The sequence below is a fragment of the Panulirus ornatus genome, chromosome 20 (genome assembly GCF_036320965.1).
Source record: "Panulirus ornatus isolate Po-2019 chromosome 20, ASM3632096v1, whole genome shotgun sequence".
NCBI classification, from domain to species: Eukaryota; Metazoa; Arthropoda; class Malacostraca; order Decapoda; family Palinuridae; genus Panulirus; species Panulirus ornatus.
In genome coordinates, this window is record NC_092243.1 from 73,915,219 (window position 1) to 73,941,169 (window position 25,951).

The 25,951-nt window shown below is 40.9% G+C and overlaps 1 protein-coding gene across 33 annotated transcripts in view; it reads right to left on the minus strand.

The window, feature by feature from the left end:
- The window catches only part of LOC139756140 (uncharacterized), a 280,133-nt gene that overhangs the window by 154,452 nt on the left and 99,730 nt on the right, over positions 1 to 25,951 (minus strand). For 31 of the 33 annotated variants that reach the window (XR_011714269.1, XR_011714268.1, XR_011714267.1 and 28 more), the window contains exon 2: positions 14,163 to 14,502. Coding sequence is in view for 17 of the 33 variants with exons in the window: in XM_071675269.1 (XP_071531370.1) it covers positions 14,163 to 14,282 (120 nt within the window). In the remaining 16 variants the exon portion in view is untranslated. Of the gene's footprint in view, positions 1 to 14,162; positions 14,503 to 17,571; positions 17,809 to 18,003; positions 18,152 to 25,951 lie in introns of those variants that run through there. The other 2 variants (XM_071675256.1, XM_071675255.1) reach the window with 2 other exon arrangements.

Here is a 25,951-nt window from a genome sequence, read left to right on the forward strand (position 1 = left end):
CTCCCTAAAATTTAATGACACTCTCTCACCCCAAATCTCATTTGCCCTCTTTTTCACCTCTTGCACCTTTCTCTTGACCTCCTGTCTCTTTCTTTTATACATCTCCCACTCAATTGCATTTTTTCCCTGCAAAAATCGTCCAAATGCCTCTCTCTTCTCTTTCACTAATAATCTTACTTCTTCATCCCACCACTCACTACCCTTTCTAATCAACCCACCTCCCACTCTTCTCATGCCACAAGCATCTTTTGCGCAATCCATCACTGATTCCCTAAATACATCCCATTCCTCCCCCACTTCCCTTACTTCCATTGTTCTCACCTTTTTCCATTTTGTACTTAGTCTCTCCTGGTACTTCCTCACACAAGTCTCCTTCCCAAGCTCACTTACTCTCACCACCCTCTTCACCCCAACATTCACCCTTCTTTTCTGAAAACCCATACAAATCTTCACCTTAGCCTCCACAAGATAATGATCAGACATCCCTCCAGTTGCACCTCTCAGCACATTAACATCCAAAAGTCTCTCTTTCGCGCGCCTGTCAATTAACACGTAATCCAATAACACTCTCTGGCCAACTCTCCTACTTACATACGTATACTTATGTATATCTCGCTTTTTAAACCAGGTATTCCCAATCACCAGTCCTTTTTCAGCACATAAATCTACAAGCTCTTCACCATTTCCATTTACAACACTGAACACCCCATGTATACCAATTATTCCCTCAACTGCCACATTACTCACCTTTGCATTCAAATCACCCATCACTATAACCTGGTCTCGTACATCAAAACCACTAACACACTCATTCAGCTGCTCCCAAAACACTTGCCTCTCATGATCTTTCTTCTCATGCCCAGGTGCATATGCACCAATAATCACCCATCTCTCTCCATCAACTTTCAGTTTTACCCATATTAATCGAGAATTTACTTTCTTACATTCTATCACATACTCCCACAACTCCGGTTTCAGGAGTACTGCTACTCCTTCCCTTGCTCTTGTCCTTACACTAACCCCTGACTTTACTCCCAAGACATTCCCAAACCACTCTTCCCCTTTACCCTTGAGCTTCGTTTCACTCAGAGCCAAAACATCCAGGTTCCTTTCCTCAAACATACTACCTATCTCTCCTTTTTTCACATCTTGGTTACATCCACACACATTTAGACACCCCAGTCTGAGCCTTCGAGGAGGATGAGCACTCCCCGCATGACTCCTTCTTCTGTTTCCCATTTTAGAAAGTTAAAAAATACAAGGAGGGGAGGATTTCTGGCCCCCCGCTCCCGTCCCCTCTAGTCGCCTTCTACAACACGCAAGGAATGCGTGGGAAGTATTCTTTCACCCCTATCCCCAGGGATAATATATATATATATATATATACATATATACATACACACACACACACATATACATATATATACATATACAATAGAAAAGCAAATGGATTTGTATGCAGCATTTATGGATATGGAGAAGGCATATGATAGAGTTGATAGAGATGCTCTGTGGAAGGTATTAAGAATATATGGTGTCGGAGGCAAGTTGTTAGAAGCAGTGAAAAGTTTTTATCGAGGATGTACGGCATGTGTACGTGTAGGAAGAGAGGAAAGTGATTGGTTCTCAGTGAATGTAGGTTTGCGGTAGGGGTGTGTGATGTCTCCATGGTTATTTAATTTGTTTATGGATGGGGTTGTTAGGGAGGTGAATGCAAGAGTTTTGGAAAGAGGGGCAAGTATGCAGTCTGTTGGGGATGAGAGAGCTTGGGAAGCGAGTCACTTGTTGTTCGCTGATGATACAGCGCTGGTGGCTGATTCATGTGAGAAACTGCAGAAGCTGGTGACTGAGTTTGGTAAAGTGTGTGAAAGAAGAAAGTTAAGAGTAAATGTGAATAAGAGCAAGGTTATTAGGTACAGTAGGGTTGAGGGTCAAGTCAATTGGGAGGTAAGTTTGAATGGAGAAAAACTGGAGGAAGTAAAGTGTTTTAGATATCTGGGAATGGATCTGGCAGCGGATGGAAGAATGGAAGCGGAAGTGGATCATAGGGTGGGGGAGGGGGCAAAAATTCTGGGAGCCTTGAAGAATGTGTGGAAGTCGAGAACATTATCTCGGAAAGCAAAAATGGGTATGTTTGAAGGAATAGTGGTTCCAACAATGTTGTATGGTTGCGAGGCGTGGGCTATGGATAGAGTGGTGCGCAGGAGGATGGATGTGCTGGAAATGAGATGTTTGAGGACAATGTGTGGTGTGAGGTGGTTTGATCGAGTAAGTAACGTAAGGGTAAGAGAGATGTGTGGAAATAAAAAGAGAGTGGTTGAGAGAGCAGAAGAGGGTGTTTTGAAATGGTTTGGGCACATGGAGAGAATGAGTGAGGAAAGATCGACCAAGAAGATATATGAGTCGGAGGTGGAGGGAACGAGGAGAAGTGGGAGACCAAATTGGAGGTGGAAAGATGGAGTGAAAAAGATTTTGTGTGATCGGGGCCTGAACATGCAGGAGGGTGAAAGGAGGGCAAGGAATAGAGTGAATTGGATCGATGTGGTATACCGGGGTTGACGTGCTGTCAGTGGATTGAATCAGGGCATGTGAAGCGTCTGGGATAAACCATGGAAAGCTGTGTAGGTATGTATATTTGCGTGTGTGGACGTATGTATATACATGTGTATGGGGGTGGGTTGGGCCATTTCTTTCGTCTGTTTCCTTGCGCTACCTCGCAAACGCGGGAGACAGCGGAAAAAAAAAATATATATATATATATATATATATATATATATATATATATATATATATATATATTTTTTTTTTTTTTTTTCAAACTTTTCGCCATTTCCCGCGTTAGCGAGGTAGCGTTAAGAACAGAGGACTGGGCCTTTTATGGAATATCCTCACCTGGCCCCCTCTGTTCCTTCTTTTGGAAAATTAAAAAAAAAAAAACGAGAGGGGAGGATTTCCAGGCCCCCGCTCCCTCCCCTTTTAGTCGCCTTCTACGACACGCAGGGAATACGTGGGAAGTATTCTTAATCCCCTATCCCCAGGGATATATATATATATATATATATATATATATATATATATATATATATATATATATATATATATATATATATTTTTTTTTTTTATACTTTGTCGCTGTCTCCCGCGTTTGCGAGGTAGCGCAAGGAAACAGACGAAAGAAATGGCCCAACCCCCCCCATACACATGTACATACACACGTCCACACACGCAAATATACATACCTACACAGCTTTCCATGGTTTACCCCGGACGCTTCACATGCCTTGATTCAATCCACTGACAGCACGTCAACCCCTGTATACCACATCACTCCAATTCGCTCTATTTCTTGCCCTCCTTTCACCCTCCTGCATGTTCAGGCCCCGATCACACAAAATCCTTTTCACTCCATCTTTCCACCTCCAATTTGGTCTCCCTCTTCTCCTCGTTCCCTCCACCTCCGACAAATATATCCTCTTAGTCAATCTTTCCTCACTCATTCTCTCCATGTGCCCAAACCATTTCAAAACACCCTCTTCTGCTCTCTCAACCACACTCTTTTTATTTCCACACATCTCTCTTACCCTTACATTACTTACTCGATCAAACCACCATATATATATATATATATAGATATATACATTATCCCTGGGGATAGGGGATTAAGAATACTTCCCACGTATTCCCTGCGTGTCGTAGAAGGCGACTAAAAGGGGAGGGAGCGGGGGGCTGGAAATCCTCCCCTCTCGTTTTTTTTAATTTTCCAAAAGAAGGAACAGAGGGGGCCAGGTGAGGATATTCCAAAAAAGGCCCAGTCCTCTGTTCTTAACGCTACCTCGCTAACGCGGGAAATGGCGGATAGTTTAAAAGAAAGAAAGATATATATATATATATATATATATATTATATTTATTTATTTATCTTATTATACTTTGTCGCTGTCTCCCGCGTTTGCAAGGTAGCGCAAGGAAACAGACGAAAGAAATGGCCCAACCCCCCCCCATACACATGTATATACATACGTCCACACACGCAAATATACATACTTACACAGCTTTCCATGGTTTACCCCGGACGCTTCACATGCCTTGATTCAATCCACTGACAGCACGTCAACCCCGGTATACCACATCGCTCCAATTCACTCTATTCCTTGCCCTCCTTTCACCCTCCTGCATGTTCAGGCCCCGATCACACAAAATCTTTTTCACTCCATCTTTCCACCTCCAATTTGGTCTCCCTCTTCTCCTCGTTCCCTCCACCTCCAACACATATATCCTCTTGGTCAATCTTTCCTCACTCATTCTCTCCATGTGACCAAACCATTTCAAAACACCCTCTTCTGCTCTCTCAACCACGCTCTTTATATATATATATATATATATATATATATATATATATATATATATATATATATATATATATATATGCCTTACATCCTCGATAAAAACTTTTCACTGCTTCTAACAACTTGCCTCCCACACCATATATTCTTAATACCTTCCACAGAGCATCTCTATCAACTCTATCATATGCCTTCTCCAGATCCATAAATGCTACATACAAATCCATTTGCTTTTCTAAGTATTTCTCACATACATTCTTCAAAGCAAACACCTGATCCACACATCCTCTACCACTTCTGAAACCGCACTGCTCTTCCCCAATCTGATGCTCTGTACATGCCTTCACCCTCTCAATCAATACCCTCCCATATAATTTACCAGGAATACTCAACAAACTTATACCTCTGTAATTTGAGCACTCACTCTTATCCCCTTTGCCTTTGTACAATGGCACTATGCACGCATTCCGCCAATCCTCAGGCACCTCACCATGAGTCATACATACATTAAATAACCTTACCAACCAGTCAACAATACAGTCACCCCCTTTTTTAATAAATTCCACTGCAATACCATCCAAACCTGCTGCCTTGCCGGCTTTCATCTTCCGCAAAGCTTTTACTACCTCTTCCCTGTTTACCAAATCATTTTCCCTAACCCTCTCACTTTGCACACCACCTCGACCAAAACACCCTATATCTATATATATATATATATATATATATATATATATATATATATATATATATATATATATATTTTATATATATATATATATAAAAAAAAAAAAAAAAAATATATATATATATATATATTTCTTTTTTTTTCTTTTTTTATACTTTGTCGCTGTCTCTCACGTTTGCGAGGTAGCGCAAGGAAACAGACGAAAGAAATGGCCCAACCCACCCCCATACACGTGTATATACATACGTCCACACACGCAAATATACATACCTACACAGCTTTCCATGGTTTATCCCAGACGCTTCACATGCCTTGATTCAATCCACTGACAGCACGTCTGCCCCGGTATACCACATCGCTCCAATTCACTCTGTTCCTTGCCCTCCTTTCACCCTCCTGCATGTTCATGCCCCGATCACACAAAATCTTTTTCACTCCATCTTTCCACCTCCAATTTGGTCTCCCTCTTCTCCTTGTTCCCTCCACCTCCGACACATATATCCTCTTGGTCAATCTTTCCTCACTCATCCTCTCCATGTGCCCAAACCACTTCAAAACACCCTCTTCTGCTCTCTCAGCCACGCTCTTTTTATTTCCACACATCTCTCTTACCCTTACGTTACTCACTCGATCAAACCACCTCACACCACACATTGTCCTCAAACATCTCATTTCCAGCACATCCATCCTCCTGCGCACAACTCTATCCATAGCCCACGCCTCGCAACCATACAACATTGTTGGAACCACTATTCCTTCAAACATACCCATTTTTGCTTTCCAAGATAATGTTCTCGACTTCCACACATTCTTCAAGGCCCCAAGAATTTTTGCCCCCTCCCCCACCCTATGATCCACTTCCGCTTCCATGGTTCCATCCGCTGCCAGATCCACTCCCAGATATCTAAAACACTTCACTTCCTCCAGTTTTTCTCCACTCAAACTCACCTCCCAATTGACTTGACCCTCAACCCTACTGTACCTAATAACCTTGCTCTTATTCACATTTACTCTTAACTTTCTTCTTCCACACACTTTACCAAACTCAGTCACCAGCTTCTGCAGTTTCTCACATGAATCAGCCACCAGCGCTGTGTCATCAGCGAACAACAACTGACTCACTTCCCAAGCTCTCTCATCCCCAACAGACTTCATACTTGCCCCTCTTTCCAAAACTCTTGCATTTACCTCCCTAACAACCCCATCCATAAACAAATTAAACAACCATGGAGACATCACACACCCCTGCCGCAAACCTACATTCACTGAGAACCAATCACTTTCCTCTCTTCCTACACGTACACATGCCTTACATCCTCGATAAAAACTTTTCACTGCTTCTAACAACTTGCCTCCCACATATATATATATATATATATATATATATATATATATATATATATATATATATATATATATATGCATACACTGAAATGTGTATGTATATGTCTCTATGTATATGAATGCATACGTTGAAATGTTTATGTATATGCCTCTGTATGTATATGTATGCATACGTTGAAATGTTTATGTATATGCCTCTGTATGTATATGTATGCATACGTTGAAATGTTTATGTATATGCCTCTGTATGTATATGTATGCATACGTTGAAATGTTTATGTATATGCCTCTGTATGTATATGTATGCATACGTTGAAATGTTTATGTATATGCCTCTATGTATGTGTATGCATACGTTGAAATGTTTATGTATATGCCTCTGTACGTATATGTATGCATACGTTGAAATGTATATATATATATATATATATATATATATATATATATATATATATATATATATATATATATAAAATATATATATCTTTTTTTTTCATACTATTCGCCATTTCCCGCACTAGCGAGGTAGCGCTAAGAACAGAGGACTGGGCCTTTGAGGGAATATCCTCACCTGGCCCCCTTCTCTGTTCCTTCTTTTGGAAAAAAAAAAAATAAATAAATAAAAAAAATAAAAAAAAAACGAGAGGGGAGGATTTCCAGCCCCCCGCTCCCTTCCCTTTTAGTCGCCTTCTACGACACGCAGGGAATACGTGGGAAGTATTCTTTCTCCCCTATCCCCAGGGATAATATATATATATATATATATATATATATATATTTTTTTTTTTTTTTATACTTTGTCGCTGTCTCCCGCGTTTGCGAGGTAGCGCAAGGAAACAGACGAAAGAAATGGCCCAACCCCCCCCACACACATGCATAAACACACGTCCACCCACGCAAATACACATACCTACACAGCTTTCCATGGTTTACCCCAGACGCTTCACATGCCTTGATTCAATCCACTGACAGCACGTCAACCCCGGTATACCACATCGCTCCAGTTCACTCTATTCCTTGCCCTCCTTTCACCCTCCTGCATGTTCAGGCCCCGATCACACAAAATCTTTTTCACTCCATCTTTCCACCTCCAATTTGGTCTCCCTCTTCTCCTTGCTCCCTCCACCTCCGACACATATATCCTCTTGGTCAATCTTTCCTCACTCATCCTCTCCATGTGCCCAAACCACTTCAAAACACCCTCTTCTGCTCTCTCAACCACGCTCTTTTTATTTCCACACATCTCTCTTACCCTTACGTTACTCACTCGATCAAACCACCTCACACCACACATTGTCCTCAAACATCTCATTTCCAGCACATCCATCCTCCTGTGCACAACTCTATCCATAGCCCACGCCTCGCAACCATACAACATTGTTGGAACCACTATTCCTTCAAACATACCCATTTTTGCTTTCCGAGATAATGTTCCCGACTTCCACACATTCTTCAAGGCCCCCAGAATTTTTGCCCCCTCCCCCACCCTATGATCCACTTCCGCTTCCATGGTTCCATCCGCTGCCAGATCCACTCCCAGATATCTAAAACACTTCATTTCCTCCAGTTTTTCTCCATTCAAACTCACCTCCCAATTGACTTGACCCTCAACCCTACTGTACCTAATAACCTTGCTCTTATTCACATTCACTCTCAACTTTCTTCTTCCACACACTTTACCAAACTCAGTCACCAGCTTCTGCAGTTTCTCACATGAATCAGCCACCAGCGCTGTATCATCAGCGAACAACAACTGACTCACTTCCCAAGCTCTCTCATCCCCAACAGACTTCATACTTGCCCCTCTTTCCAAAACTCTTGCATTTACTTCCCTAACAACCCCATCCATAAACAAATTAAACAACCATGGAGACATCACACACCCCTGTCGCAAACCTACATTCACTGAGAACCTATCACTTTCCTCTCTTCCTACACGTACACATGCCTTACATCCTCGATAAAAACTTTTCACTGCTTCTAACAACTTTCCTCCCACACCATATATATATATATATATATATATATATATATATATATATATATATATATATATATATATATATATGGAGGGATGTCTGATCATTTTCTTGTGGAGGCAAAGGTGAAGATTTGTAGAGGTTTTCAGAAAAGAAGAGAGAATGTTGGGGTGAAGGGAGTGGTGAGAGTAGGTGAGCTTGGGAAGGAGACTTGTGTGAGGAAGTACCAGGAGAGACTGAGTACAGAATGGAAAAAGGTGAGAACAAAGGAGGTAAGGGGAGTGGGAAAGGAATGGAATGTATTTAGGGAAGCAGTGATGGCTTGTGCAAAAGATGCTTGTGGCATGAGAAGCATGGGAGGTGGATTGATTAGAAAGGGTAGTGAGTGGTGGGATGAAGAAATAAGATTATTAGTGAAAGAGAAGAGAGAGGCATTTGGACGATTTTTGCAGGGAAATAATGCAAATGAGTGGGAGATGTATAAAAGAAAGAGACAGGAGGTCAAAAGAAAGGTGCAAGAGGTAAAAAAGAGGGCAAATGAGAGTTGGGATGAGAGAGTATCATTAAATTTTAGGGAGAATAAAAAGATGTTTTGGAAGGAGGTAAATAAAGTGCATAAGACAAGCGACCAAATGGGAACTTCAGTGAAGGGGGCTAATGGGGAGGTGATAACAAGTAGTGGTGATGTGAGAAGGAGATGGAGTGAGTATCTTGAAGGTTTGTTGAATGTGTTTGATGATAGAGTGGCAGATATAGGGTGTTTTGGTCGAGGTGGTGTGCAAAGTGAGAGGGTTAGGGAAAATGATTTGGTAAACAGAGAAGAGGTAGTAAAAGCTTTGCGGAAGATGAAAGCCAGCAAGGCAGCAGGTTTGGATGGTATTGCAGTGGAATCTATTAAGAAAGGGGGTGACTGTATTGTTGACTGGTTGGTAAAGTTATTTAATGTATGTATGATTCATGGTGAGGTGCCTGAGGATTGGCGGAATGCTTGCATAGTGCCATTGTAGAAAGGCAAAGGGGACAAAGGTGAGTGCTCAAATTACAGAGGTATAAGTTTGTTGAGTATTCCTGGTAAATTATATGGGAGGGTATTGATTGAGAGGGTGAAGGCATGTACAGAGCATCAGATTGGGGAAGAGCAGTGTGGCTTCAGAAGTGGTAGAGGATGTGTGGATCAGGTGTTTGCTTTGAAGAATGTTTGTGAGAAATACTCAGAAAAGCAAATGGATTTATATGTAGCATTTATGGATCTGGAGAAGGCATACGATAGAGTTGATAGAGATCCTCTGTGGAAGGTATTAAGAGTATATGATGTGGGAAGCAAGTTGTTAGAAGCAGTGAAAAGTTTTCATTGGGGATGTAAGGCATGTGTACTTGTAGGAAGAGAGGAAAGTGATTGGTTCTCAGTGAATGTAGGTTTGTGGCAGAGGAGTGTGATGTCTCCATGGTTGTTTAATTTGTTTATGGATGGGGTTGTTCGGGAGGTGAATGCAAGAGTTTTGGAAAGAAGGGTAAGTATGCAGTCTGTTGTGGATGAGAGAGCTTGGGAAGTCAGCCAGTTGTTGTTCGCTGGTGATACAGCGCTGGTGGCTGATTCATGTGAGAAACTGCAGAAGGTGGTGACTGAGTTTGGTAAAGTGTGTGAAAGAAGAAAGTTGAGAGTAAATGTGAATAAGAGCAAGGTTATTTGGTACAGTAGGGTTGAGGGTCAAGTAAACTGGGAGGTAAGTTTGAATGGAGAAAAACTGAAGGAAGTGAAGTGTTTTAGTTATCTGGGAGTGGATTTGGCAGCGGATGGAACCATGGAAGCAGAGGTGAGTCATAGGGTGGGGAGGGGGCAAAAATTCTGGAAGCGTTGAAGAATGTGTGGAAGTTGAGAACTTTATCTCGGAAAGCAAAAATGGGTATGTTTGAAGGAATAGTGGTTCCAACAATGTTGTATGGATGTGAGGCGTGGGCTATGGATAGAGTTGTGCGCAGTAAGGTGGATGTGCTGGAAATGAGATGTTTGGGGACAATAGGTGGTGTGAGGTGGTTTGATCGAGTAAGTAATAATAGGGTAAGAGAGATGTGCGGTAATAAAAAGAGTGTGGTTGAGAGAGCAGAAGAGGGTGTTTTGAAATGGTTTGGTCACATGGAGAGAATGAGTGAGGAGAGATTGACCAAGAGGATATATATGTCAGAGGTGGAGGGAACGAGGAGAAGTGGGAGACCAAATTGGAGGTGGAAGGATGGAGTGAAAAAGATTTTGAGTGATCGGGGCCTGAACATACAGGATGTTAAAAGGCGTGCAAGGAATAGAGTGAATTGGAACGATGTGGTATACCGGGGTCGACGTGCTGTCAATGGATTGAACCAGGGCATGTGAAGCGTCTGGGGTAAACCATGGAAAGTTCTGTGAGCCCTGGATGTGGAAAGGGAGCTGTGGTTTCGGTGCATTATTACATGACAGCTAAAGACTGAGTGTGAATGAATGTGGCCTTTATTATCTTTTCCTAGCGCTACCTCGCACACATGAGGGGGGAGGGGGTTGTTATTTCATGTGTGGCGGGGTGGCGATGGGAATTAATAAGGGCAGACACTATGAATTATGTACATGTGTATATATGTATATGTCTGTGTGTGTATATATATATGTATATCTTAAGATGTATAGGTATGTATATTTGTGTGTGGACATGTATGTATATACATGTGTATGTGGGTGGGTTGGGCCATTCTTCCGTCTGCTCCCTTGCATTACCTCGCTAACGCGGGAGACAGCAACAAAGTATGATAATAATGATTAAAATATATATATATCAGGGAAAAGAAAATGCAAAAGTTTTTTTTAGGCTAGAACAACAGACACTCACTAGTATAAGAGGTAAAGCAAATTGCAGACCTAAAAAACTAGCTCACTTAGAAAAAAGAAATAACCTGTCTAAAGAACTGACAAACTGACAAAAAATCAAAAGGTCAGCCATGACCAAAGAAAGATGAAAGAGCCATTAACAAAATAAGAGATAAATGAGATACTCCTATTTAAATGCAAAACCCAAATCGAAGAAAATCAAGTCCATTGGTCCTCAAGAACAGAAGAGGGTATGTAAACAGATGACTGCTAGGTGACGAGAGAGGCACTGTAAAGGTAAGATGAATCACTGGAATGTCTAGCTGTATCTGAATGGTTCACAGCATCAGAACTTTAACCTTAATTATAAATTATACTTGTTTCCTCTTCCCTCCCTCATTTAAACTGGAGGGCACACTTTCTCAGTATGTATTTAGAGATACCTTACATCACATGAGAAAATATCCTAAAGTGTTGTTACCCAAATAACACAAAGAGGATTGCATGTTTGATGGTGTTGCTCCTCTACCCATGCTGGTAGGAGTTGCCTCTTCCCACCTCCATTTAAACTGGAAGGTATGCTTTATCAGCAGAGTATGTACAAATGCCTAATGTCACAAGTAACTAAAATCAGCATCATGAGAAAATCCTTGTGCTAGTTACGCAATGCTCCAAGTAAATTAATGATAAGTCTTTGGGGCACCAATGACAGTGATAATGATTCAGCAGAAGACAAACTGTTTGTGCTGAGAAAGTTCTCAGTGCATCAGTTATCCATTGTTGGTGGCAAAGACAAGAACTAACGAGTCAATAATGACAAAAAAGGAAGTGTCATTAAACTAGCAACAAGCTATTTGTGGCACACCCAGTTTGAATGTCTGTATAGCAGTAAGGTTAATTCACCTATTTTTTTTTTTTCAGGCTCTTCTCAATGTTTCCTATTGCTGGATATAACTAGGTTATTTTTCTAATTTTTCAATTAACCTTCTAACATGGGGGCCTTCCTATACTTTCTTGGCTACATCCTTTAAGAGTTATAGGTAAATAATCCCACAAAACTTCTTCCTCATCACAGAACTTGAAAGGGCCACCGAGAACATGCCCATGCACTCTGCCCTAGGACCAGACTCCTACAACTCTTTCTTTATAAAGAATGCAAAAGACCACTTGTATGAGCATAAAATGTCTTCTGGGCAAATGATCTCAACTCATAACATATCCCCCAGGAGTTTGAAACTAATTTACGTTGCCCTACTCCAGGGGCAATGCAATACCATAAAACTTTTGACTGGTATTAAACTTCATAAAGATTTTTGAGGGTCCTAAGATGTAAACTAGCCAGCTTTATGGAATCAAACAATGAACATAACTCTGGACAACATGGAAGAAGGGGAGGATCTTTTCTCTCTCAGTTGCCTGAACACTAAAATAAAATTGTAGAGACACTTCGAGAAAAAAAATCGCTGATGTGATACACACACTTTGCAAAAGCCTTTAATAAATGTGAACATAGTATCATAGCACATAAAATGCATAAGAAGGTAACAGCCTTTAAAACTGAAAGATGCATAAACATCTCTTTAACTTAGAGAAACAACCAATTGTACATCAAGCTTTTTCCAATGCTTCCATGGTAAAATGCTTGGTTCCCAAAGGAAACAGTTACACCCTTTCTGTTCCTCATTCTCATATCTGAAATTGATGCAAACATAATGCATCATCCTTTGCAGGTGATACTAGAATAGGTATAAAATCTTTATCAACAAAACACACTAAGAATCTATAAGCTCGTATAAAAAAAGTTTTCCCTTGAGCCACAAAAAACAGCAAGCTTTTCACTGAGCTCTGGTATGGGAAGAGAAAAGAAACGTATATCAGTACAGAAAACCACAATGGCACTGAAACCACCATATCATAAGTGAACATTGTGAAAGACCCTAAAGTAATAATGTCTGATGATCTTACCTTCAGTAAAATAAATGAGGCAGCAATTGCCTCTCCCAAAAAGATGAGTGGATGAGAACCCAGTGATGAGGCAACAGCTGCCTTTTCCAAAAAGATAGATGGCTAGATCTTGTGAACCTTTTAAGACAACAAAGGGGAAACCAACAATGATTGTATTCAAGGCACTAATACACTCACAAATGGAATACAGTACTGTTGAGTTTTATTTCTTCACTTTATCCATAACAGAAGTTGGAAGGTTTCCAGTATGTGATTCTTGGCAACCCAGTGGTAGATATTTTCAGTGTTTACTGAGATGAGATTTTTCATACTTATTCTAGTAGTATCAGCAAAGGAAGAAACTTTGACTTGCATCATCTAAAACTGCAACCATGCTCTGGCAGATAACATGCTAGTTGTCTTCAAACTAGTTCTCAAAACAAAACAAAATACTTTTGAAATGTATCATGGAAAATCCATGAATAAAATAAACTGACATCATCCGATCTCCTCAAATCCAGTAACGAAAGTGAAGTCACCACAAGGTGATGTCAAGCACTGGATAACAAGTCACCTTTGTGACATATCACAAGTATGGACAGATGGCTTTCAAGTTCTGTTAACAAGCACCTGCCAGCCTCATACATTTCATGAAGACTGAATGGGTGAATTCTCATGGACTACATCTTATTCTGGGTGTGGGACATTGTTTTAACTCCCACTGAGGAAATTCTCTCTTAAATGCTCAGACAGCTTTGCCTTTAAGTGAGAAAAAACAAAAATGAAGAGATGGCATTTAAAAAAAGTCCATCCAATATTTGCTAAATGCTATTAAGCATTCCAAATGTCCTTAAAACATAATTACTTTACTTCAAAAAGCCTGAAAAAACATATGGAACCAGTAATCCAATATCTCAATATACATGTACACAAAAATTTCATACCCTGCTTGTGCACATCAGCAAGTCCATGCCAATAAATATGTCAAAGACACACAATAAAAAAAAAAACTTTAATTAGAAGCATTCTACTTACCTTCTGTATACTTTCATTGACATCATTGTCTTTCAGGTCAGGGAACTTTTGCTTCAAATGGTGAAAGAGCTGCATGTGGGGTATGTTGCGCGTGTCAGTTGGCAGCCGCGCTGAGTCCATACTGTGGCTGAACCCACTTTAAAAATGGCCTGGCCTCCCTCCCCACTATGGCCTGACCTAATCTATTTTTTCTTTGTCTATTTCAATTTCAACACTAAATTCTAAGTTTTGAAAGAGGCCAGCCAGAAGCTAGCAAAGGGGGCCTCCTGACTACCCTTGCAACTAGTCAGCTGCAACATGGTAACTGCCGCATTAGCATGCTGGTGTCTCTATCAAGCACCTGGAAAAAAAAGAAAAAATTGTCAATTTATAACCCACCACCACTTCAGGTTCTGGATAACACATAAATACCTCCAAACCACCTATGATAGCAGAGTGCATATCTATAAATCCACTGTCAATTCCAGTTATAAAGAAACTTAAAACAGTTGTATAATAGTACAGAAAGGCTAGGAGATGGGGTTCCATGAATGTAGAACTAGTCCCTGCAGCATAAAATAGATAATCACTAGTACACACACAGACACACAACACACACAAAAAGACACACTTCATATATAAGGCCAACAGTATATGCCTCTCAACTTTGGTTAATGCACCTAAAGAAGCATTAGAGCTAAAAGAGAAGTTCCAGAGGATAGAAACAAAGAGAGTACCAGGACTAAGAGAGCTGAGTTACCAGGAAAGGCTAAAAGCCAGTTTGCCCATCACAGAAGAGAGAAGAATGAAAAGTGATTTGATCACAACCTTGAAGTTTTTATGCAGATTAATGACATGGACATTCAACAGTTTTTTGAGAGATTTGGGGCTTAACTGGAGGAGAAAATAAATCGAAGAAAATGACAGGGGACAAGCTTTTAATGCAGACTGCATACATAACTATAAGGCCGAAAGTATATACTTCTCAACTTTGGTTAATGCACCTAAAGAAGCATTAGAGCTAAAAGAAAAGTTCTAGAGGATAGCAACAAAGAGAGTACCAGGATTAAGAGACCTGAGTTACCAGGAAAGGCTAAAAGCCAGTTTGCCCATCACAGAAGAGAGAAGAATGAGGAGTGATTTGATCACAACCTTGAAGTTTTTATGCAGATTAATAACATGGACATTCAACAGTTCTTTGAGAGATTTGGGGCTTAAACAACCAGAGGAGAAAATAAATGGAAGAAAATGACAAAGGACATGCTTTTAATGCAGACTGAATACATAAATCTACAGGAGGTCATGTGTAAAAAACCTCTTATATTTCTATGAGAGAGAGCTCAGTTTTGGACAAAAGGGAAAGCTGGATGGATTGATTGCAAATGGACTGCCAAAAAGCATCTGACGTTGTACTTCATGGCAGGCTGGATCACCAGGCAGGAATAACGGGAAACTCCTACAATGGATAGATCATTCCAGTGGGAGAGAACAAGGGACATATGTCAAAGAAGCCTTCTCTAAGTAGGCCAGGATGACTAGCGGAGTGCCACAGGGTTCAGTTCTGGGACCACTACCTTCTTGATAATGTAAATGACTTGCCTGAAGGTATGGACTCCAACCTGAATAAGTTTGATGATGATGCAAAGGTTATGAAGGAAGTGAAAAGTGAGAATTAAATCTATACGGGGATATTCAACCTGAGCAAATGTAAGATAATGAGGACTGGACAAAGAGAAAGGCTTTATTATGATTATTGTCTAGCATGAAATAAGCTTCAGGATTCTGTGTGTGAGAAGGTTCTGAAAGGCACCATCATCCCTAACCTGTCACAAAAGAATGACTTCGGAAAACAAGGGAAGGAACAATGAGGAAAAGGAAACCAAGAAGAAAGTAGGAAGATGGAATAAAAGGGGCTCTGAAGGTTTAGAGCCTGAACATGTTGGAGGATGTGAGGTTTGCAAGGTTTAGAGCAAATTGGAGTGATGTTGTATAAAAGGGACAATGTAATATCAATGGACTGAACCAGAGCATATGAAGATGTCAGTTGAAACAACAGAAAGGTTTGTGGATGTGGGTTTCTGGTTTCATTCAATTATACATGAAAGGTAGAGAGTGGATGTGAGTGAATGTGGCTATTTTCTTTGTCTGCTCCTGGTGCCATCTCACCAATGAAGGAAATGGAAAACAAGTACCAGAAAGAGTTACAAGGTGGTAACAATCCACACAGCATAAAACACACCATCATAAGGATAAATTCATCAAATCTAATTTCAGCAGTTAGCATATAGAATGGGAAATAAACAGTGACTATTTTCAGTATTACCCACATGTAACTTCACCAAGTAAACTACTACTATAAAAGAAAGTTTAACTACATTTTTTTTTTATTATTCTCAAAAAATTCAAATTACCGAAACAAGCTTGATCACACCAGCTCTCAGGACTAAGATTATTCTCCTACTGCTCCATCAAATAAATTTGGTTACTTATGCCCTTTAGTCCTTCACTTCTCAGTGAAAACTACATTAACAATGTTTAATTCTAACTTTAAGTCCATATCCCCTTCCTTTCTAATTACCTCTCATCCCACTCACCTGTCATAACTACTTATTTCTTACAGCAACCATATACAAAGAAGAAAGCATCTGTAAAAAAGCAAAAAACAAAGCAAGTCATGGCAAAGAAGACAGGTGAGTGCAGCATGTGAAGCCCCAGCTAATGTAGGTCAAACATTAATCTACACCCTACCTGCTGCTGCTCTGTTTGTTGCTGCTTTTTCTTTAGTGCTGTATACAATACAAAATCCCCTTCAGTAAATTCACTGAAAAATTTCTCATTCCATTTGAGGATAAATACATAGAAATTACAATTGGAGTCCAAAAGAATATATCCACAAGACATCTAAAATACAGATAATTCAGTCAATACATGAAACTGCGGTGTTTCATGCATGTGACTATATATTTGTGCACATGGAGAGGGACTTCCTACAATCATTGAGGTCTATCTCTTACCTTTCCTCTTTAATCGTAATGTTTCTGTTCACTTTTATGATGGTCTCTACATGAGCTCAACTTTTACTTAGCTTTGTTATTTAGTGTATATGCATGCATATGTTTGTAGTCAAATTTCTTTAATCACCTATCTGTCCATGAGAGAGAGAGAGAGAGAGAGAGAGAGAGAGAGAGAGAGAGAGAGAGAGAGAGAGAGAGAGAGAGAATTCTACATTCATGGGGCCCCATATCTTCAACTTTCTCTTTCAAATAACTTTTTAAACATGCGATATAAACTCAACATATTACTATATCACTGATTTCACCATTCTCACGATCATATATATTTGACAAGCAACATGGACGATAAATTGAATAAACATTGTCACGAAACACGGCCATGGAAGAAAAATGACCACAATACAATAATAGCCTACCATATACTCAAGAAACAACCAAATTTTCATCTCCCTCCGTTGCCAGGCTCGAGTATTTCAAGGTGACTAAATGAAGAGCCTGATGCTTGTCTCCACTTATTAGCATCACACGTTTGTTCCCCTTTATGTAGCAGGTACCACCATGCCCAAACAGCAGCTTAAGAAATCCCGAAATTTACAGTTCCCGTCAGTGATAGGTGCTACCGAGCCCGGCCATCCACGCCTGTCGACTTCCAACTACACACACAAAACATAATGGTCCTTTAAACATCACGAAAGCCAGTGGGCGGGATCACTCTAAGTTTACAACTTCAATAGCCATATCAAGCCAAGAACTGCAAAAAGATAACGAACGCCACACGAAGTACCATAATGATACCCCCCAGGCTACTAACAAGAGAGGACGGGTGAAATATAGTGAAGAGAAACTACCATCAAGTAGTACACAAGTGTGAATCTTCTGCGTGAGAGCAACAGCAACACTTGGTCAGGTTGTAGAATGGCAGTCTTCTACGCGACGGCGAGAATAGCAACAGCAGCAAGAGGTGGTGCTGTGAGGGTTCTCTGCTGGCACATATCAACACAGGGAAGTAGGTGTTCAGCACCTCCTGCCAACTAGGTCAACCCAGCCTCGTCACACATTACTCAAACATCCGCTCAAAACACAAGACCAATTAACCTGGAGCTCGTAAGTCCAAGTAGAAGTGATAAGTGATAGGAAGGCTGTGTGCGGGATAACACACATGAGTGGGAAAAGAGGACCCGCGGTGTACGAAACGGAAGAAGAATGGGTGAACTGGAACGAAAAAAGAAATGGCGATGCGAATGGCTGGAGTAAATGGTAGTGGTGCGAAAAGTAAGACCAGTTAACACTAGGCGGTACAGTGGCCACCCTTGTTTCCCTTGCCACTAGTAATCCAACATCGTCTGATGACCCCTTGGCTTATGAACGTCTTAATCACGACGGTACAACCCTTGGGCCCATTTGGTGCCCAGGTCAGGTCAAAGGCCAGACCTTCGTACCAAAGGGTTGTGACCGTCGTGTTCAAGGGTCGTGCCATAGTGCACATGACTCATGGGTTGTACCGTCGTGCTCGTTGGGTGAGCGTATCAATACATCTCGAACACAGAAAGTAACAAGAACACCTGGCCTAACCAGACTACAACCCATAAGCAACATCACTTACCAGTCAAGCGCACCAGCTTCTTGTCTGTATATTTCAGAATCTTAATGATGTATTACTATTTTTTGCCCAGCAAGAACAACATATTTCTTATGTCATACAACAGATGTAATCTGCCAAGTACTTTTTGCAGTCTCTTATCATGTGGTGTCAATAAATAAATTCCTAAAATAATCATAATTATTACTGTTGCGACAAAGCAAAAAAAAAAAAAAAAAAAAAAATTATCAACTAATATATTATAAAGGAGGCGGCCACGACAGTTGAAGTAATTATTATTATCATTATTATTATTATTATCATTATTATTATCATTATTATTATTATTATTATCATTATTATTATTAAAACGCAAGCCTTCTATCAATAATATGTGTGAATAACCGTGGCAATCACCATTGAGGAGCAAGGTAAGTACCTGTGCTGCTCCTAAGATAGCCGGGAACCATGTGACAGCCACGTACAAAACACACTCCCAACTCATGGCATAATATGCATCCACTTCCGGTGTCGAGTCCGTTACAGGGGCATCTTTTCCTCACCACCAAGGACTAGGGGATATATATACCCCCAGGGAAGGGCTATTTTCAGGTAGCGGGAATTCTACGAACGCCCAGCCTGCAATTGGAAATAAACCTTGCCTAAGGGTGTAACTACTCTGGGGACTAAGGTTGGTACGTGTGTGTGTGTGTATAAACCTCTCCCCCACCTACACACACACACACACACACACACACACACAAACTCTTCAGAGAGGTGGAAAAAGGGGGGTTCAATAGTCCAGTGATCATGGCGTTTTTCGTCACCCATCTTGCGACACAGTCGGTTAAAGTTTTCTTGGAAGCCAGTGGTAATTGGCAAAGTCTTAAGTCGAAGTTATTGCTTGCAGCAACAATAAGAAGAGGATCTTATTCGTGAAATGAGTAATCATCATACTTGGTAAGATGGCTAGTTTTGCGCACGAGGAGAAATGAGAAAATTTCAATCATTGGACCAATGAGGAATAAATACGTTATCAATTCTTTGCGGGTACAGTGGGAATCACACTCCGAGTGCCAAAATAGCGGAAGAATGTCTGGAGGGCCTGAACAAACAGAAGCATTCTAAATATGCACCAAACATGCACCAATGGGAAAGAAATACCTTAAGTCCCAACTGGATGGAGCAAGGCGTTCCTTCTGCGGGACATACAGAGACAACTTGCAGACCTCAAAATGCCACAAGAGGAGATAAATGAAACACTAAATAATGTAGCACCGAATGAAACACTGGTCAGCTACACAGCTGCAACCAAAGCAGACCGAAGGCCAGCACGCCCACACACCAGACGAGCGGCGGTCGTGCTGGGAATGTCTCCAGACAACCAAGGCCAGCACGCCCACAGCCCCGACACATCGGATGCTCTCCATCACCACCAAAAGACTCGCCCGCTCACACAGTTTATGAGCTCACGTAAGAACTACCTCACAAACGAGACCCAAGAATGCGGTACGCCCACATAATTACTCAACATTATGTAAGGGTGAACGGCGCACATCTGAAGGATGGATGAGCAACTTCACTCAGAAAAGAATTCCTTAAGTGCACTTAAATACCAAGTTTTTGCCGCTGAAATGGCTAGGCGTGCTTTGTACTGCAACCTTCACTATTATATCTACTCAAATGAAAAGCCTCTGTAACAAACGGCTCATCCCCATGTGGCGTGACTCTCCCGGTAAAAAGTACAGCACGTCGGTGTCAGAATATATATATATATATATATATATATATATATATATATATATATATATATATATAACCGAAATTTGTCTGCCTAACTGAAAGTACACTGCGAGTGAGATAGTATGTAGAAAAGCTGTACCACCATCTAATAAAAGTATTGTTTCGTAAAAAAAAAAAAAAAAAAAAGTAATCCGCCCTGACGCTGCTACCAAGTGTAGCGCAGCAAGAAGCTGCTGGAGCACCTGGAGGATCCCTTTACGAAATAAACGGAGAGTGTTACAAGACTGCCTGCTGAAGATTTACACCGCGAGCGAAAAGGCCACTTTGGCGAGGCTGCATCATCGTCAGCTGATGAAACAGTACAGCCTCGTCAACGAATTTCTCGCCTCAAAGGAGTCCATCCTGTCCTGCCGACGAGTGTAACTGTGCAAGTATGTACATGAAGTACTAGGGAGGTATAATCTAGTAATTGTTGATAGGCCCGCTTGAATGTATATCAATTGGACAAAATATTTGATGTGTTTAAGTATTACCTATATTATTATGTATGTGCCTTATACAGTTATGTATAATGTAGATGTTACAATGTTATTTTGTCAATAAACTAACTACTGTAACGTAGCCTGTAGGAGACTCTGGAAAAGGGCTCTAGGGTAACTAACATAAAAGGGTCCTTGGGTGATTAAATATATACTAAATATGGCGAGAAAGCACCTGTTACCTCACGTTATCTGTCTTCATTAGCCCCACACTTACTGTGTACCCTTAGCAACAGGAAATGAAGGCCGTTCCAGCCGTGTGGTGAAAACGCATGCTTGGTGGACCAGGGCGGGCTGGCCTGGGCTATGCTCTCGACCGCCCAATATCGACCAAGACAAATCCATAAATAAGATATTTTCATGGCATGAACGTGACATACGGAGGCCATCTAACTGGTAATTCATGCATCAGTGTGAACGTGATGTAACTAATCATGGCCATTCCAAGAATTTACGGCAAAGAGGGCATGTGACGCAGCCGGGGGAACCCACGGGAAGTTTTGTGGAGCCTGCCTGGTTAGGGACAGAATGGATGTGAGCGAATGAGGCCTTTCTTTCGTCTGTTCCTGGTGCTCACTCACAAACGCGGGAAACAGCGAAGTATGAGAAAAGAAAGAAAATGAAAATCCTTGCTCACTACTTGTTTCCAGATAAGAGGCTTCAACCGGGCTTGGGCTGCAAAACTTTCATGCCTAGAGAATGAGCGAGATCTGTCATATGCGAGTTCGGAGACGATGCTTCCCAAACATTACAAAAAAATATGCAAACAACTGATCCCATAATAATGTTCTACCTCGGACACTTGAAAAGTACCAAAATCTTGTTTGCCTTAGTTCATTTGTTATATATCTTGAACGTAATCCAATCACTGCTGTTCAACTGTTGTAAACTTCACTCACCATGAAGATTGCCGAATCATTCATTATGCTGCCCGAACAGAGTTAAAAAAATTTTCACTATGTGACCTATAATGTATTTCAATCAGTGAGGCCCCACAGTCCCTGAACCTTTTGTGCACTATCTTCTTTTGAGCCAACCCCCCACAGGATAGGTAGGAGTTCACAATAGATATGCCGCTTTTGCGGTAAAAATCCAAGTCACTTTGCGTTGTGGAGTTACATTCTTTTCCATTCAAGACAATTTCTCTCTTCGACTTTTAAGGAATTTTTCACAGTGGCTTTTATCATATCTACAGAATTTTTCACATTGGCTTTATCTTACGCTCACTCAGCTGTTGGAGGTATGCCGCGGGGCGACCCGCAGGCTAATGTAACCACATTTTTGTTGGCCTAGTTTATTTTGTAGGTAGGCCTGCCAGTCAAGCCCTTTTTATATTTCTCCAGTGTACGTTCCAATGTTTCTACTGGCTGTAGGGAACATTATAAACAATTTTGGTCCAAGAATGTTATGTGTTTTGATGGTTATTACACCTTTTACTTTCAGTGGTATCAATTTACAGTCTTGCCATTCTCTCGCGTTACGACAATATGTTTCAGGGTAAGCTAGAGTCCAAACCATCCACCATTTTCCAAATGTAAAACATAATACATCTCCCCTGTCGGCCGACCAAAGAGTGCAGACTTACTTATTATTTGTTTTCATTAGATCAGGTTTTGAAGTGTCAAATGCGGGCCGTGAAGGCTATCTGGACAATGTCCAATACTCCATATCCACCATTTCACCCATGTCGAAAGCTGCCTTTGGTATGAGGAAGACTATATTGAGGATAAATATGATTTGGGTTTCTATTTCATTAACAAAACGGCTCAACGCACTAGGCTAACGCCGTTGCTTTACCCCCTAACCCAAGATGGATAATTGTGATTACCAATGCCTTTTATTTTTTCATATGATAACAGACAACTCTGGTTTACCTGAAGAATACCCGGTCTTCGCAGTCTTGCCTCCTACTGACGAAGCTCTGGATCCAGCAGCCTCGCTCCATACTGCTGATTCACTCCCTCAACCTTTTAAGTTAATATTATGAGCTATAAAAATCGAGGGTGGTTATTCCTTGATCACCATAATACACCTGGTCTTTGATCTATCATTTAAACGCCTGGTCAAAGGCCGGAGCGTCGTACCCAAGGGTCGTACCGTCATGGTCAACAGCCGTACCGTCGCGCTCTAGGGGTTTGAAAGTAGGAAAAGATATTTACTGGGAGAAGGGACCTTCCATGAAGCTCGGTGTTCAGTTGGATATGACATGCATATTGTAGTCAGCTGAGACGCTACGCTGTAATATTACACAACCCCACAACCCGGGCACCAAGACTCCTCACCACCTGTCACCATACCACTTCTGACCTTCGATATTCTACAGCTCCAAGGCCAGGCCACCTATATCTTCCCAAATCTTTGGCACGTCCACACACACACACACACACACACAATTACCCGGAAAAAACCACGAACGCTGGTGAAATCCTCATACAGTCGGCCTCCCAAATACAAGCCTCCCGATGAAACCCCATTATGGCATTTTAATACAACTCAATCTACACATAAATTTGTTCAAAATATCATTCCCATACGAATGACAATTCATTATAGCTGAATTATAATTTTCTATTAACATACGAATTACCATTTTCCACGTAAATTATCAATTACGTTACGAATTATTTACATAAGAATTATCAGTTTTCAAGCGAATCAGTTCTACAGGAATTATCAATTACGTACGGATTAGCATTATCCATGTGAATTATCATTTACGTACGAATTAGCATTATCAATGTGAATTATCATTTACGTACGAATTTGCATGATCCCTGTGAATTATCATTTACGTACGAATTAGCATTACCTATGAGAATCATCATCTACCTACGAATTATCATTTCTAAAGGAATTATCATTTACGTACAATTTCCATTCGAGTTGCACACAAGGAGGTGATGCTGTGGCCACGACCCGCAAGGCTACGTGAGAAGTGTCAAACATCCTCCACCAAGCGACTGGAACCTGGTTTACCCTGATTACGCAAGATGATGGCGAGGGGCGGGGGAAGGGAAATACGAGGGTGAGCGGAAGACGAGCAAGAGTGAATGATAGAAGAAGAAGAAGAAAAAGAAGACTAAAAAGTTAGAGAAAAAAGAAAATGACTAAAAAAGTGTCAGACGATAAAACAGAAAACGAAGAATGAAATGAAGACAGGAAGAATTCAGAGAGGTAAATGAGAACATAGCCAGTCGAAAACGATAGAAGACAAAAAGGAAGGAAGAGGAAAGTAAATAAGGCAAAAACAAGGAGGAAAGAGAAAGAGACAGCAGGTAGGGGAAAAGGTGAAATACTAGCTGGAAAAGCAGGGAAATTGGAAGACGTAGTAAAGAGGCGAAGATGGCAAATGGAAGGAAGCTGGATGAGGTAAGGAATGGATCACTTAAAAAGAGGAGGAGGAGGATGGGAAAGCTAGGGGGATGATAAAGGATATGGAAAGAAAAAGAAGGAAGGATGAAGGCTGAAGGAAGGACGAAGGTTAAGGAGGTAAGAAGGATCGGTGGAGCAGCCCGCGGGACGCCACACGCTGACCACCACCTCACAACCTGATCCTTGACTCAGGTAGCGCTAGCCCGCCACCAGCCACGCTCACGCCAAGAATAACACGCTCATTCACATAACACTCCTGGTTTAACCCGGAGTAAACTATATCCGGCACTTATATGAGTTACGGATGAAGCTACCATACAGAATAAACATTATCAAAAGAAACTGTGGTGGTCACAAGAATTAAAAATAAAAGAATTAACGGACATATGGTTCATACAAACAAGCAACAGAAACGCTCCAAACGCACTGGTTCCCTCAACACTCTCTCCAGCTATCACTTTGAACCTGATCCGGGAAGAGATTACCTCACTATCTCGCCACCGTCACCATTTACCTAGGATCCCTCTTCCCCAAGTTGCACTTGTAGTATATCACCGGCAGCATCAACGTTCATCCAAGAACAGCCTCCAGCCCTAACCACTGTGAGCATCGATCATCAAGACGCAGTATATTATACGTTAACCTCCTCCCAAGCATGTGTATAAAGACTGTCTATCACCCTCCCCCAACCTTTTACAGCGCGTCTTCCTGTGTGCATTTCTTGTATACATACATTAAGCCTTTGGCTGCAGAAATATAAACCGCTCATTATTATTATTATCATTATTATTTTATTAATATCAATATCATTATTATCATTATCACTATCATTATCATAACTGATATCATTATTCATTATTATCATCATTATCAACACAAAACAAGCAGCAGAGCGACAACGGGCTGTTGCGGGGGTTTGAGCTATTAGTGCAATTCGTCCTATACAAACACGTTATTACAACAGGAAAAGAGGGCGAGGGCCACCTGGAACATTCCAGGAAAAATAATATATATATATATATATATATATATATATATATATATATATATATATATATATATATATATATTTGGTAAACATAGAAGAGGTAGTAAAAGCTTTGCGGAAGATGAAAGCCGGCAAGGCAGCAGGTTTGGATGGTATTGCAGTGGAATTTATTAAAAAAAGGGGGTGACTGTATTACTGACAGGTTGGTAAGGTTATTTAATGTATGTATGACTCATAGTGAGGTGCCTGAGGATTGGCGGAATGCGTGCATAGTGCCATTGTACAAAGGTAAAGGGGATAAGAGTGAGTGCTCAAATTACAGACGTATAAGTTTGTTGAGTATTCCTGGTAAATCATATGGGAGGGTATTGATTGAGAGGGTGAAGGCATGTACAGAGCATCAGATTGGGGAAGAGCAGTGTGGTTTCAGAAGTGGTAGAGGATGTGTGGATCAGGTGTTTGCTTTGACGAATGTATGTGAGAAATACTTAGAAAAGCAAATGGATTTGTATGTAGCATTTATGGATCTGGAGAAGGCATATGATAGAGTTGATAGAGATGCTCTGTGGAAGGTA